Here is a 12,136-nt window from a genome sequence, read left to right on the forward strand (position 1 = left end):
TCTAGTTTCTTTTTGTTTTTATACTTATTTCCTGTCAATATCGTTATTAAAAACTCAGTAAAATATAAATAAAATCAGGCGAAAATAAGCAAACTAATCAGAAGAAAAAATAGATGTGCGATAGTTATCTTGTCTCCTGTTACATGGTAACACTACAGACTGCAGATTTTGAAAGGACATGTCAAATTTAAACTTAAAAAGTCAGTTTCCGTGTTGTCGTGTAGTTTTATATTTTGTCTTGAAATAATGATGTAAATGTATTTTATCGTAACATAAATGAAACTGTTAAGTACATATACATGTAAATAATTAAGTAGAATGAAGTTACAATTTTGAAGATATAATTTAATAATATAATAATGTATGAACCAACTTTACGTTATGAGAAGATCGACTTTCTGGGAGAGGGACAGGTACGATAATATGAGAACTAATTGTATAATAACTGTAGAAATGGAATTTTGTATTAACATAACCATATTTAATTTTATTACCGATAAATTTGTGAGTGGACTTTGATTTATCAAAAAATGTATTTTCTCTTTTGAACAGTTTGCTACAGTATATAAAGCAAAAGATGTGAAAAGCGATAAAATAGTAGCCGTCAAGAAAATAAAAATTGGATCGCGTTTGGAGGCTCAAGATGGGATCAATCGCACTGCTCTCAGAGAAATAAAATTGTTACAAGAATTGCAGCATATCAACCTCATTGGATTATTAGGTTGTTCTATTATCTTTTTTGATTATACTGTCATTATTGAAGCTAATAACAACTTTAATTACTTACTTACTTTTCACTATTAGTTCAGTTCAATGTTTTCTATAAACAAAAAACAACTGATTTCTGTTATTATAATATCAGTTGTGGGGTATAATTTTTTGTAAATGCAATCTAATTTTCAGATGTATTTGGACAGAAGTCAAATGTATCATTAGTGTTTGACTTTATGGATACTGACTTAGAAATAATAGTAAAGGACAGCAATATTGTACTTACTCCTGCTAATGTTAAAGCATACACTATTATGACTCTGAAAGGTAAAAAAAAAACATAAATAAATTGTTCATGTATCTTTTTTATTCAATTTTAGTTATTGTTAATTTAGTATCTATTTTGTTTACTTAGTAAATTATTGTATAAAACTTTCAGGATTAGAGTATTTACATCAAAATTGGATATTGCATAGAGATTTAAAACCTAATAATTTACTTATAAACCGTGAAGGAATACTAAAGATTGGAGATTTTGGTCTGGCAAAAGCATTTGGATCACCAACCAGAATAAATACTCATCAAGTTGTGACAAGATGGTATAGGTAAGGTTTTACATGTGTTATAAAGCTAAAAGAATATGGTAGATAGGAAGACTAGACTAGGAACACTTTTCTAATGTATATAGTAATGTTTAGAGTTTAGTAAGAAAGCATAACTTATGTTCTGTTGATATAGTTCTTTACAATATTGCACTGCCTGGCAGTATATGACTGCAGGGTAAAATATTTCAGATCACTCACTACAAGAGATTACCAACATCATCGAGGAAACCTAAAAATTAGTGGTTATTTAATGTTGCCTATATTGTTACAGATCTCCAGAGTTGTTGTTTGGTGCAAGGCAGTATGGAACTGGCGTTGACATGTGGGCGGTGGGCTGCATACTGGCTGAGTTACTGCTGAGAGTGCCATTCCTCCCCGGGGAGTCAGATCTAGATCAGCTTTCCCGCATCTTCCAAGTGTTTGGAACACCGAATGAGGAAACATGGCCTGTTAGTATTTTATTTACAACAGTGAAAACATTATAACTACAATTGGTTCTGTAGTTAGATCGGGACTCCATAGATTTTTCATTGAAAAAATTAAGTTTTCTTGACTAACATTGCACTAAAGAAATTGTTCTTATACATAAATATATTATACTTTTAACACATGCTGTGATAACTGTTTTCAATTGTATTCCAGGGCATGAAGAACCTGACGGACTATGTGCAGTTCAAGCAGTTCCCGGCGCAGCAGCTGCGCCATATCTTCAGTGCAGCGGCGGACGACCTGTTGCAGCTGCTAGACCGCCTGCTCGCGCTGTATCCGCCTGCACGATGTGATTGCACGCAAGCACTACAGATGCCCTACTTCAGGTACACAACAAACTCTACAACATTTACTTTGATGGATACTGTTAGAATTTAACTTTAATTGTCAACATAATGAGCATTTCAATTATCATGTTTAATACCACTGACTTGCCTGGTGAGTTAGTTTTGCTAGGAAATATTTTATGGCATGGAATGTGTTAATATTATTCGATTGCTCATGATTAACATAGATATTAAAAGTAATGTTCAAGCTATCAATGTGTTTGCTTAAGATATAGAGTCCAACTAGTTATGGAGATAACCATTACTTTTGAAAATATAAAATAATATTAATATTATTTGCAGCAATAAACCAGCACCAACAGTAGGTGCGAAGTTGCCAATGCCTACAAACATATTCAAAATGGAATCCGAGAAGCCATCGCTCAAGAGGAAACTATTAGACAATATAGATGGCGGTAGTCTCGCTAAACGTTTACAATTCTGAACTTCCAATAAAATGTGACCTGACACTGCCATTGTTGAGGACTTAGCAAGTGCAATACATTTATAATAATGCATTTGTTGATTTCATCATTGATTCTATTGGTTTGTTTACGTTACAAAATAAAGCTGGACTTTTAGCTTGACTTTATTATAGACTATTGATTAATAATTTTGTAAAACAGACAAATATATTTTGATTAAAGATGCAATTTGTTTTTCTTAACAAATACCTTGATTTTTTAATAAGCTAGAAAGTTGTTAGATTTGAGTATATAGAAGAAAATATGTACATACTTTGTTCGTCTTAAAATAAATGAAAACCATTCCGACTTCATTATCCATGAAACTATATTTCTTTTAAAATTAATACAATAAAATGGAATTACAGTTTGTGTATAAATTTTTTGTAATTACATTAACTAACAAAAATCTAAAATCCCAAAAAAATTACCATCTATTAGTTGCGTGGGCCGAGAAGGACCGAGCCATTTAGCTTAGAGAAATATAGGTCGATTCGAAACTGGCAACAAAGTAACTAGAACAATATTACATATGTCACCGAATAGGTAAAACTTAGTTATAATACGTTTTTTGACAGTTTATAAACGGTCTGAAATTCAAATTTTTCTTGCATGATTAAGTTTTAGAGTTAGGTATTGGGTGTGTTTGACACATCAGGTGAGCTGACTTTGCTGGGTAGTTCTATTAAATAAAAACAAAGTATTATATAATTCTTACCTATTTCCATGTTACGTAGATAATCCTTCACATGAGATCCTGAGACATTCAACGGCAAAATGGACGTCTCATGAAAACTGCATTGCGACACTCCACGTGAAACACTGCCAATGTTATATACAAAAAAGAAAAAAAAACTTTTAAGTACTTATTAAATTGAAGTTTTCTTTTTTACGTGTTATAAATTGAACAAAGAAGGTGATAGATCACGCGAAAAAGTCAACCCTTGGCTAATAATTTTTGCTATATATTTATAAACGTTACTAATTTCCGCGAAATCAAAAAAAATCTTGCTAGATGGTATTCCTCCAGACTATGTTCTGGAGGTATTATATATTTTATCATATAGTAGGACAAAAAACTTACATTCGTTTAGTTTGTTTACCTCGTTGCCGGATTCATCGACTGTTGGTGTTTTAGCTTTCTTAGCGGCAATCTGCACACAAGAATTTGTTCGGTCCCATGATTTTGATACTTTTTATGTTCTATTTTTTTTCTTATTTTTGGATGTAGCGTTGTCAATGTTATATTCTCTGCAGAAAAATGTTTTTTTTTCCTTCTAAATATTGTCTCTCTGATAAAATCAAATATTGAATTTAAATGTTGTATAAGTAACCAAAACTAATATATTTTCATAAAATCTAAAATCATTAATGACCTTCGGTGAGTTGGATATTGCAGTCAGACGTCCGTAGACACCATATTTGCGTTCATCTTCCGGTCTCAAGGTTCCCATTTTTTTCATCGCCAAATAAATCTTAAAACAACTTATAACATTAGTATTTGTTGAAGCTCATCAGAACTCTACTTATTGGAAGCCAATATTTAAAGATTTTTTAATACTTTGTTAATGAAATCTTAACCTGTTCCAACATCCCGTAACTCCTGATGAGGAAATCTCTTTGAGCGAGCAAGTTGATACGTTCGCGTTCCTCCTTCTCAACAATAGGATCTGGTTCGAAAGAGCACAACACGTACGGAGGCTTTATTTCCTTTTCCACCATCTATTACATAAGAGAAGAGGAGATTTCAAGTAAATCTAAATTAGATATAGCTCTTTTCACATATCTCGGCGGCTCAGTACCTTCCCCCAACATCCCGCTACGCCCCAATACATCTAAGATTGTGTTCTGGGCAGAGGTTCGCGCAAATTTAAAAGCCGCCAAGATAACTGAACACATGTATCCTACAGATTTTTGAATTATAATATATATTTTGGAAGTGTCATTAGTATTATTAACTCGCTGGTAGCTTATTGGAAATATGAATAAAAAACAATAAGAAATATCTAATTATGGAAAACTAACAGGGTGCGACTGTATAGACATTTTGTCTTTCTCTTGTCTCGCTTTCTCCTTATCCTCATCCTTTCGTTCTTTCTCTTTCTTCTGGTCCTTGTCAGGCCGTGATTTCTTAGGTTTTTCTGTGATACTCTCTCCGACTGTACCACTCATGCTCTCGTCAGATTTCTTGTCACTCTCTTTAATAGATTTCATTTGAGATGGCTTCTTCAGAGCTTCGGACTTCGCTTTCGTTTGCTGTAGAAAAATAATACTATAATATACTCTCTATACTATAATATAAACAAGAACGGATTTTTGATCACCGTGACTGATGACTTGGATGTAATCGTGGCCTTAATGCCAACAAAAGTTATAGATAAAACTTCCTACTTTCTCAGTTAGACTTTGACTTTAACAAATTCTGTAAGTAAATAAAATTTAATAATGTAAATCTTGATATTTTCAAAGTGTTGTTCAATGATGACTACAGCCTCCCACCTCGAACTGTTCTCGTTGTTGCCTGGCGCAGTCGCCGCGAGCACGCGAGGCCGCCGTGCCGGTGTACAGCGAGCCTGAGGGCTGCTGGAACAGTGCCGCGTACCTCTCGCCCTCGGGGTACACGCGTCTACACATTACAATTAGTATTACTGTTTTCAAATATGGTGGCGGCTCTTAATTTCGCGCCAGTCGCTTCGCAGAACATAAATTTGAGTGTAGCGAGAAGATGAGCTCGAGCCGCCAATATATTTGAAAAGACTAGTACATGCAAGTACTACAGTTGTTCTTAGCAGTATAATGGACCAATTACATCTTCCATAATATAGTCCCTCAACTTTGACCAGATCTAAAGTTTATTAGAATGCATAGCTAAAAATATAAGTTTTTAATGATTTAAAATCAAATTAATTGTACCTAAAATTACCCAAATGTGTCTCCTCCCACTGTATCTGTGTCTGCCAGGGTGTTTTCTCGGGCTCCTTCTCCTCAGTTCCGGGACAACAATCCGGGAATCTGTACATGTTACTTATTAATTTGTATAAACTTCAAGCTTTATTTGTAGTAATTTTTTTCCTTGTAAAACCCAATTTCAATGTAATATTTACTTGTTGGTCTGCAGCAGCCTATCTCTTATTCTTCTCCGATCTTCCTCCAGAACTCTTTTTTTGTCGCATTGCCAGATGTTAAGCATTGTGAATGTGTCTGTGAGGAGGCTCTCTTTCACTTCGCGATCTAATTGGGTGTCGGTGTGAAAACTAGGGGAATGATTTACCTGGTACAAGAAAAAACACATTTTTGAGATGGTATTGTAACCGAGGTTGCCTTGTGTTGACGCAAGGGATGAAGATATCTTTAATTTTGGTCTTACGGTATTGTATACTAACGTTACGTACCTCTAAAATATAAGGGTGAAGCTTTTGATCCAAAAGTATGTCAAATCCGAGAATCTCGAAGCAAGCGTGAACCTAAAAATAGCATATTTAGAAAAATATAAATAACTACGTTGATTAAAATTAACTAATTGTGAATGAAATAGGCCAATATTAACTACAAACAACCTTCGGTTAAAAGTTACGAAAAACCAAGTAAGCAATACAAAGAGAACCGTATCATGAGAAGGGAAGCAGGCGTGGTAGCTATGCTTGAGTATCGGCCACGCGGCGATAATGGTCTTCACGATAACTTGGTCTATGGAGTACCACAACCGGCTCAGGTCCACTCCTTGCGACAACAGAATCTTGTTCAACGTCGATATCTTGCTGACGTCAGGAAGAGGAAATTTTGTTAAGGATTAATTACTGTTTAGAGCTATAAAAGAACAATTATTGATACGATGTTTTAGTGCTTATATCACTTAGCCTGTCATTTTGAAAGCAGACGCCATAATGGAAATATTCCAGTTGTTAATGACGATTAAACAAAACCTAACATCTTTGAAATCTGTGTAGAATTCTAAAACATAAAGGGATAAAATCTTACCGTTTACTCCCCGCCTCAGAATCATACACGTAAGTGCGACTGTGTTTGTTCAACGCGTAATTTGTCAAATGCATAAACACATTGGTCGTGTTATTAGCATTCGGATCCGCATATCTGCTCGTTGCGAATCTAAAATTACGGCATTACGGTGAGAATAGGGAATGTTTTTATACAAGTTTTTAAGACAATGGAAACCTATAATAGGATAAATGCTTACCTAACAAGACCTTCATTATAGACGAATATTCTGAGAGGATCGCACGAAGTTATGAGAGTGTACACTCTGATATCAAACTTGTAGCCATCTACTAGGTAAGGCTTGGATAAATATACCTAGAAATTTCAAATATCTTTATGATCCCTTTTATAATCCCGCCTTTTTATGACATATGGACATTCCTACAATCTTTAAGAAATGTAATAATTAATTACGATTTAAATAACGCTACTTTTACTGCTATGATGATACTAGTACTGTTAGATATAAAACCTGTGCAATCAGTTTATCAGTAGGTTTAACATCTTTTAATGATTTCGTCAAATAAATTCCTCGACCTTGACTACCGCATTCCGGTTTAATTATGAACGTTTTATTTTTGTGAGTTTTTGAATAGTTTAGTGCATCGCCAAAGCTGAAAATTATTTTATTGTTATTAACACGACTAGCACTAGTAGTATTAATAACGTTACCAATTTTTCTTACTCTGCAGGGAGACACCATGTTTTTGGAAAGAAATTGTATTCCTTTGGGTATATTTTTTGCATTCTATTCAAGTTTCTCGCCAGTAAATCTTTCCTAAAAACATAAACGATTAGTAATTTCTCTACCCTGTGGTTTTGAAGTGAGTTTGTTGGATAAATTTACCTGATTACTACGAACATTGTGCAAGGAATACCTGCAAATCTCCAACATTCCAGGGAAATGGTTAATGCGCTGAAATCGCTTCATTTCCTTGGCTCTCTCCACCGACACGCTCATGTCCGTCCAGTAGAAGTTCCACGTCTCGTCCTCAGATACCTCGCGCATGCCGAATGCACTCGCCACTTTACGGATAGACTCGTAGCGACAGTTCGTGAGGCAAACGGTTATCTGAGATCTATTGAGAATAAACATCTTTAAAATGCCTGATTCCTAGTACTATTGAAGATATTTTAACCAGCATTAAAATTTAAATTACCTTTTGCTAAAAGTAGCAGGGTACTTTTTAGCGATCACTGCGAGTGGCCAAATCAAAATTTGGACTACCGCGATGAAGCGATAAAATCGACCATAGACTAAAGGTGGACGACTACAAACGCGAGTGTTTTGATCGAATTATATTAAAGTAGCGCGCTATTTTTATTCTGTAACAGTCTCGACGACACCAGCGGAAATAGGCCGCGCGAGTTGCGGTAACCGCTAAGTGAAAATACGCACTTATGAACCGCATCCATAGGCTATATTCTAACCTTTTTCTTCTTTTTTTCTTTTTTGTTGTTTCTGGAGGTATGACTGGGGCGGTGCAGGAAGTGGGCTGGGACGTGTCATCTTCGCCATACAGTTTGTTATCATAGTTTCGCATCAACATTGCCATTTCATTCATATCTTCTTTGACGTGTTGCTCCATTACAAGTTTGCTTTCTACGGTGCGTTTAAAAAGTTATTTAGCGTTACATCAAATATCTGTTGCGGTTTCAATACAAGTTTAATCCTATATTCCTAACTGTTACGCTGTTCAAACTACATATACAATTTAAACTTAACTTGCCTTCATTTTTATGTTTATTTGCATTGAAATGTACCGGTTTATGATTAAGAACTACACATTGATCTTCGCCGTATGTTTGGTCGAATCCCAACTATTAAATGACATATATAAAATATCATTAATCAAATAATTCGTTAAAATAAGATATCGTATAGTTAAACTGACCTCCATTTGTTGTGTATTGCTATTTGGTGTAAATTAAATAGTGCATGAATTCATTACGTACAAACTTAATTTATTTAAAAATACCTTATAGAAACTTTAACCAAAAATATACAAAAATTACTTAACGCCAAAATAATGAATTTGCATGTAGAACGCTATAATAAATAGATTACAGTTTAGATTTTGTTTGACTTTTGCCATAAACAAGTAATAGAATTTTGTAAGGCCAAACAATTGTGTTTCTTTTTTATTGTCAACTCTTGACACCCCTTGAAAATCTTATAAAAATTGTAAAGCCTTCTATTGTTACAAAATAAATACTATCATTATTTTAAAATGATGTTTGTTAAAGCAGTAAATTTTAAATAAACGTTTTTGCTGTCCCTAAACTTTTATATCGTTATACTTTATATCGATATATAAACAAAATAAAGTATTCCAGAACATAAGTCACGACATTTTGTTACTAACATTAGATATGTATATAGGTATATTTGAAACAGTGTATATTACCCGTCCAACCGACGACGGGGGAATTACCTATCCGGGTAAAAATTCTTTGCCATAATAATTCTACACTCCTTATTTAAATAAATATTTTTATCTAGTTCTTACCTAGATATTTTAATTTTACTAATAATTAATGATAATTATAAAAGTTGTTACTCAAATAAAGTATAAAAAATGAAAATGTTCAATTTAGATAATAGGGATCTTTTGCGTTTGTTTTCTCAAATCTATGAGGAAAACGAGGAGTGACAGTTGACGTGTTGACATTGACAATTCATGTCACTACAAGTTATATGTCACATCTACGTGTTTATTGTTTACATCGCTTTATTATTAACTTTTTAGTTTTAAAACGATATAGTAAGACGATCGTTTGTTATTAATAACAAATTAACTAACCAAAAAAATAAAGCACAACTCATATACACAGCATAATATAAGTGTACAGTACTACGAAAAACATGAATCAAGTATTCACTCTGTTGTAATTTTCTAGTAGCACCAATATTAATATTTACTAAGTAAATAATGGCATCTGTATACTACGAAGATGCTCCCCCAGGAGCGCTTAATGAGGACGAGTTCTTTTGTACCGAAAGGATTGTACCAAGAAAAATTAAACCTCAAAATATAGTAATAAGACTAATGGATAGAGAAATCTATGGCTCCAGAAAACCTGGATCACACTTCCATGTCGTAAGGGAATTCTATCAAAATGTATTTCCTAACTTAACAATAGTTAATGTAGAGAAACCTCCTTGCTTCTTACGGAAATTTAGCCCTGATGGAAAGCATTTTATAGCATTTTCAGCTGATCAAACATCTTTAGAGGTAAAAAAATAACATTTACTATATTCAACTGTTTCATAATTAAATAATACAAGTCTTAGGTAATTGGATACATTATTATCTAATTATATTTGATGTCTGATGGTATAACATGTTTATTTTCAGATATATGAATATAGAGGTGCTTCAGCAGCAGGAGACCTTGTGGCAGGATATCCTGCGGATTTATTAAATGCCGATGCAGATGTTCATCATAGAATAAGAACTCACATATTTTACAGGTTTTTTAAGGTTAGTTTTTATCAAATATTATGTTAATATTGATAATTTTACATATAGGACTCATATTAAACTGTTTGAATACAATCACTTTCTTATGATTCATTAATGTTAAGTAATATTTAAAATATTTTAGCCAAAATTTACAGTAAATGTATGCCAACAAAGATTGGTATTAAGATCTGAACGTAACCCTGGGCAGCTTCCGTTTATAGAGCAACAGTTGAACCGTGAATGCAGTCTGTTCACCGAGGATGGTAGATATGTGATTGTGGGCTCCGCAGGACACATACCAGATGATCTAAGGCCACACTTTTATCATATACACACTAACAATGAAGCTGTTACACCAACACTTAGGTAATCATTTTAAATAATAAACAAAAATGTTAATAGTTTTTTTTTACTTTTATCCTACTATCATAATTGTATTGGTTTTCTCTTTACAATAACTTTTCCAAATTATATGATAACAATTTTCAGTATGAAAAGAAAAAAATTTATTAATTTCAATGATTTTCAGATCAGCACTGGAAGATTATTCACTTCACTTGGTAGACCTTCACCAAGGTAAACTTTGTGACACCAAGCATTTTAGAATTGACAAAATCTACTTATCACACAATCAAGGTATTTATCTATACAAAGAAATGTTAGCAGTTCTCTCTGTGCAGCATCAAACAATTCATTTGTTTCAAATTGTCGATGGAATGTTAATAGAAATAAGAAAAATAGGAAGATTTTGTTTTGATGATGACCCATTTATTGTAAACTCGGTGTTTACACCACAGACAAGCGAGAGACCATTCCACGAAGAGACAATAAACAGTTTAAAACACAGATTGCTTGTGTTTCTCTTTAAAAGAGCAAAGAGTATAAGCGACAGTACAAATGATCCATTTGAATTGAGAAAGTTTTATAAATACTTTGATATGTTCAAAAGTCTTAGAATGTGGAAGATGCAGCTCTTAGATGAAGATCATTTATTCATTAAATATGCAAGTGAAGAGGTGGTTACTTTGAGAGTGGCGGAACCTAATAGCCAATCATCATTTTTTGTAATCTACAACATAAGTGGGAGTAAAATATTAGCAGTGTATGAGAACACTTCAGAAGCACTATTACAATTATTCGAGAACTATTGCGATTGTTTTAGAAATGCGAGATTATGCGCTGATTCACAATTCACTTGTTCACCGTCTAACAATTTATATGCGAGGCTAACTCAACAGAGATTCAAACAAACTATCGTTCGAGCAATATATGGTGGCCGGACAGAGGCAACGAAACGAATTCTAGCGCAATTACCTATAAGTGCCCAGTCATACAGTGGATCACCTTATTTAGATTTAGGTTTGTTTAGTTACGATGACAAATGGGTGTCTGTTATGGAAAGACCTAAAGCATATGGAGAGTATCCTATTAGGTATGTATTAACCGAATTATTAATATTTATAATTAACACAATATATATTTTTATACGCTTTTCGTTATATAATACGTTTTCGTTTGTATATAATTTAGAGACTGTGTGATTTATAACAAATATATAAACTGTTATTAAGTCCAGCCTTTATCAGGTCTTACAATACATTTTTTTTTCAGTTTATGGTACTTTAAGTTTTCTTTTTGTAATTATATCGTGTTTCTTATCAGATTTTACGCGCGAGATTCCGGTCTGCTGAAGTTCAAGATCTACGCGGGTGTGATCGGGCAATCTGTGCCGGCGAGCGCGCGTCGCCTCGTCGCCTTCACATTCCACCCCACAGACCCCTTCGCTATCAGCGTGCAAAGAACTAATTCAGACTACATTGTTAACTTTCATATTAGAAATGCAGTATTCAGTTGATGTTGGTTTCCACTATTTTAAGTTTATTTTTTATTGTATAGTACATGTAATTATGTATGTTATTTATTATATGCGTAAAATGAATGGGGATTTTTTAATTTTAATTTTTTTATAAAGGCAAAAACACGGTAAGGCTTTTTTAAGACTATTATGTAAACATATTCTACAATAAAATATCTCGATCGGCATCTCGAAGGAGTGTTTTTTTTTATTAGAGTAAAAG

General features: G+C 33.4%; 3 protein-coding genes across 3 annotated transcripts; 2 read left to right on the forward strand and 1 right to left on the reverse strand.

Moving 5' to 3' along the window:
- Positions 1-186: 186 nt before the first annotated feature.
- Cdk7 (Cyclin-dependent kinase 7) lies at positions 187-2,784 on the forward strand. Its single transcript, XM_013314246.1, has 7 exons — positions 187-413; positions 553-721; positions 904-1,038; positions 1,151-1,316; positions 1,588-1,765; positions 1,959-2,131; positions 2,435-2,784. The coding sequence occupies exons 1-7, from the start codon at positions 360-362 to the stop codon at positions 2,574-2,576; spliced, it is 1,017 nt and encodes a 338-aa protein (XP_013169700.1). The 5' UTR covers positions 187-359; the 3' UTR covers positions 2,577-2,784.
- A 166-nt stretch (positions 2,785-2,950) lies between these two features.
- Positions 2,951-8,590, reverse strand: LOC106119555 (tubulin polyglutamylase TTLL13). Its single transcript, XM_013314604.1, has 19 exons — positions 8,487-8,590; positions 8,322-8,412; positions 8,023-8,194; positions 7,470-7,670; positions 7,277-7,369; positions 7,064-7,205; positions 6,791-6,906; positions 6,574-6,702; positions 6,200-6,353; positions 5,988-6,059; positions 5,700-5,866; positions 5,509-5,607; positions 5,095-5,221; positions 4,621-4,851; positions 4,177-4,317; positions 3,972-4,070; positions 3,680-3,749; positions 3,314-3,417; positions 2,951-3,110 (listed from the first exon to the last, which is right to left on the reverse strand). Exons 1-18 carry the CDS (start codon positions 8,490-8,492, stop codon positions 3,362-3,364), a joined length of 2,166 nt encoding a protein of 721 aa, XP_013170058.1. The 5' UTR covers positions 8,493-8,590; the 3' UTR covers positions 2,951-3,110; positions 3,314-3,361.
- Positions 8,591-9,336: 746 nt separating this feature from the next.
- abo (de-etiolated protein 1 abo) lies at positions 9,337-11,982 on the forward strand. Its single transcript, XM_013314240.1, has 5 exons — positions 9,337-9,827; positions 9,951-10,076; positions 10,201-10,424; positions 10,588-11,490; positions 11,721-11,982. Exons 1-5 carry the CDS (start codon positions 9,525-9,527, stop codon positions 11,911-11,913), a joined length of 1,749 nt encoding a protein of 582 aa, XP_013169694.1. The 5' UTR covers positions 9,337-9,524; the 3' UTR covers positions 11,914-11,982.
- The last annotated feature ends 154 nt before the right edge of the window (positions 11,983-12,136 follow it).

Source organism: Papilio xuthus, unplaced genomic scaffold, assembly GCF_000836235.2.
Source record: "Papilio xuthus unplaced genomic scaffold, Pxut_1.1 DF827461.1, whole genome shotgun sequence".
NCBI classification, from domain to species: domain Eukaryota; kingdom Metazoa; phylum Arthropoda; class Insecta; order Lepidoptera; family Papilionidae; genus Papilio; species Papilio xuthus.

What these genes read in the sequence shown, in the direction of transcription:
- Cdk7 (XM_013314246.1), top strand. Translation starts at nt 360, where the DNA reads ATGTATGAACCAACTTTACGTTATGAGAAGATCGACTTTCTGGGAGAG. An exon ending in CAACCTCATTGGATTATTAG is followed by an intron (nt 722 to 903) that starts GTTGTTCTATTA and finishes TCTAATTTTCAG; the next exon opens with ATGTATTTGGACAGAAGTCA. An exon ending in CTACAGATGCCCTACTTCAG is followed by an intron (nt 2,132 to 2,434) that starts GTACACAACAAA and finishes TATTATTTGCAG; the next exon opens with CAATAAACCAGCACCAACAG.
- LOC106119555 (XM_013314604.1), bottom strand. An exon ending in AAGAAAAAAAGAAGAAAAAG is followed by an intron (nt 7,671 to 8,022) that starts GTTAGAATATAG and finishes TATTCTCAATAG; the next exon opens with ATCTCAGATAACCGTTTGCC. An exon ending in GCTTCCCTTCTCATGATACG is followed by an intron (nt 6,060 to 6,199) that starts GTTCTCTTTGTA and finishes TGCTATTTTTAG; the next exon opens with GTTCACGCTTGCTTCGAGAT.
- abo (XM_013314240.1), top strand. Translation starts at nt 9,525, where the DNA reads ATGGCATCTGTATACTACGAAGATGCTCCCCCAGGAGCGCTTAATGAG. An exon ending in CTGATCAAACATCTTTAGAG is followed by an intron (nt 9,828 to 9,950) that starts GTAAAAAAATAA and finishes GTTTATTTTCAG; the next exon opens with ATATATGAATATAGAGGTGC. An exon ending in TATTTTACAGGTTTTTTAAG is followed by an intron (nt 10,077 to 10,200) that starts GTTAGTTTTTAT and finishes AAAATATTTTAG; the next exon opens with CCAAAATTTACAGTAAATGT.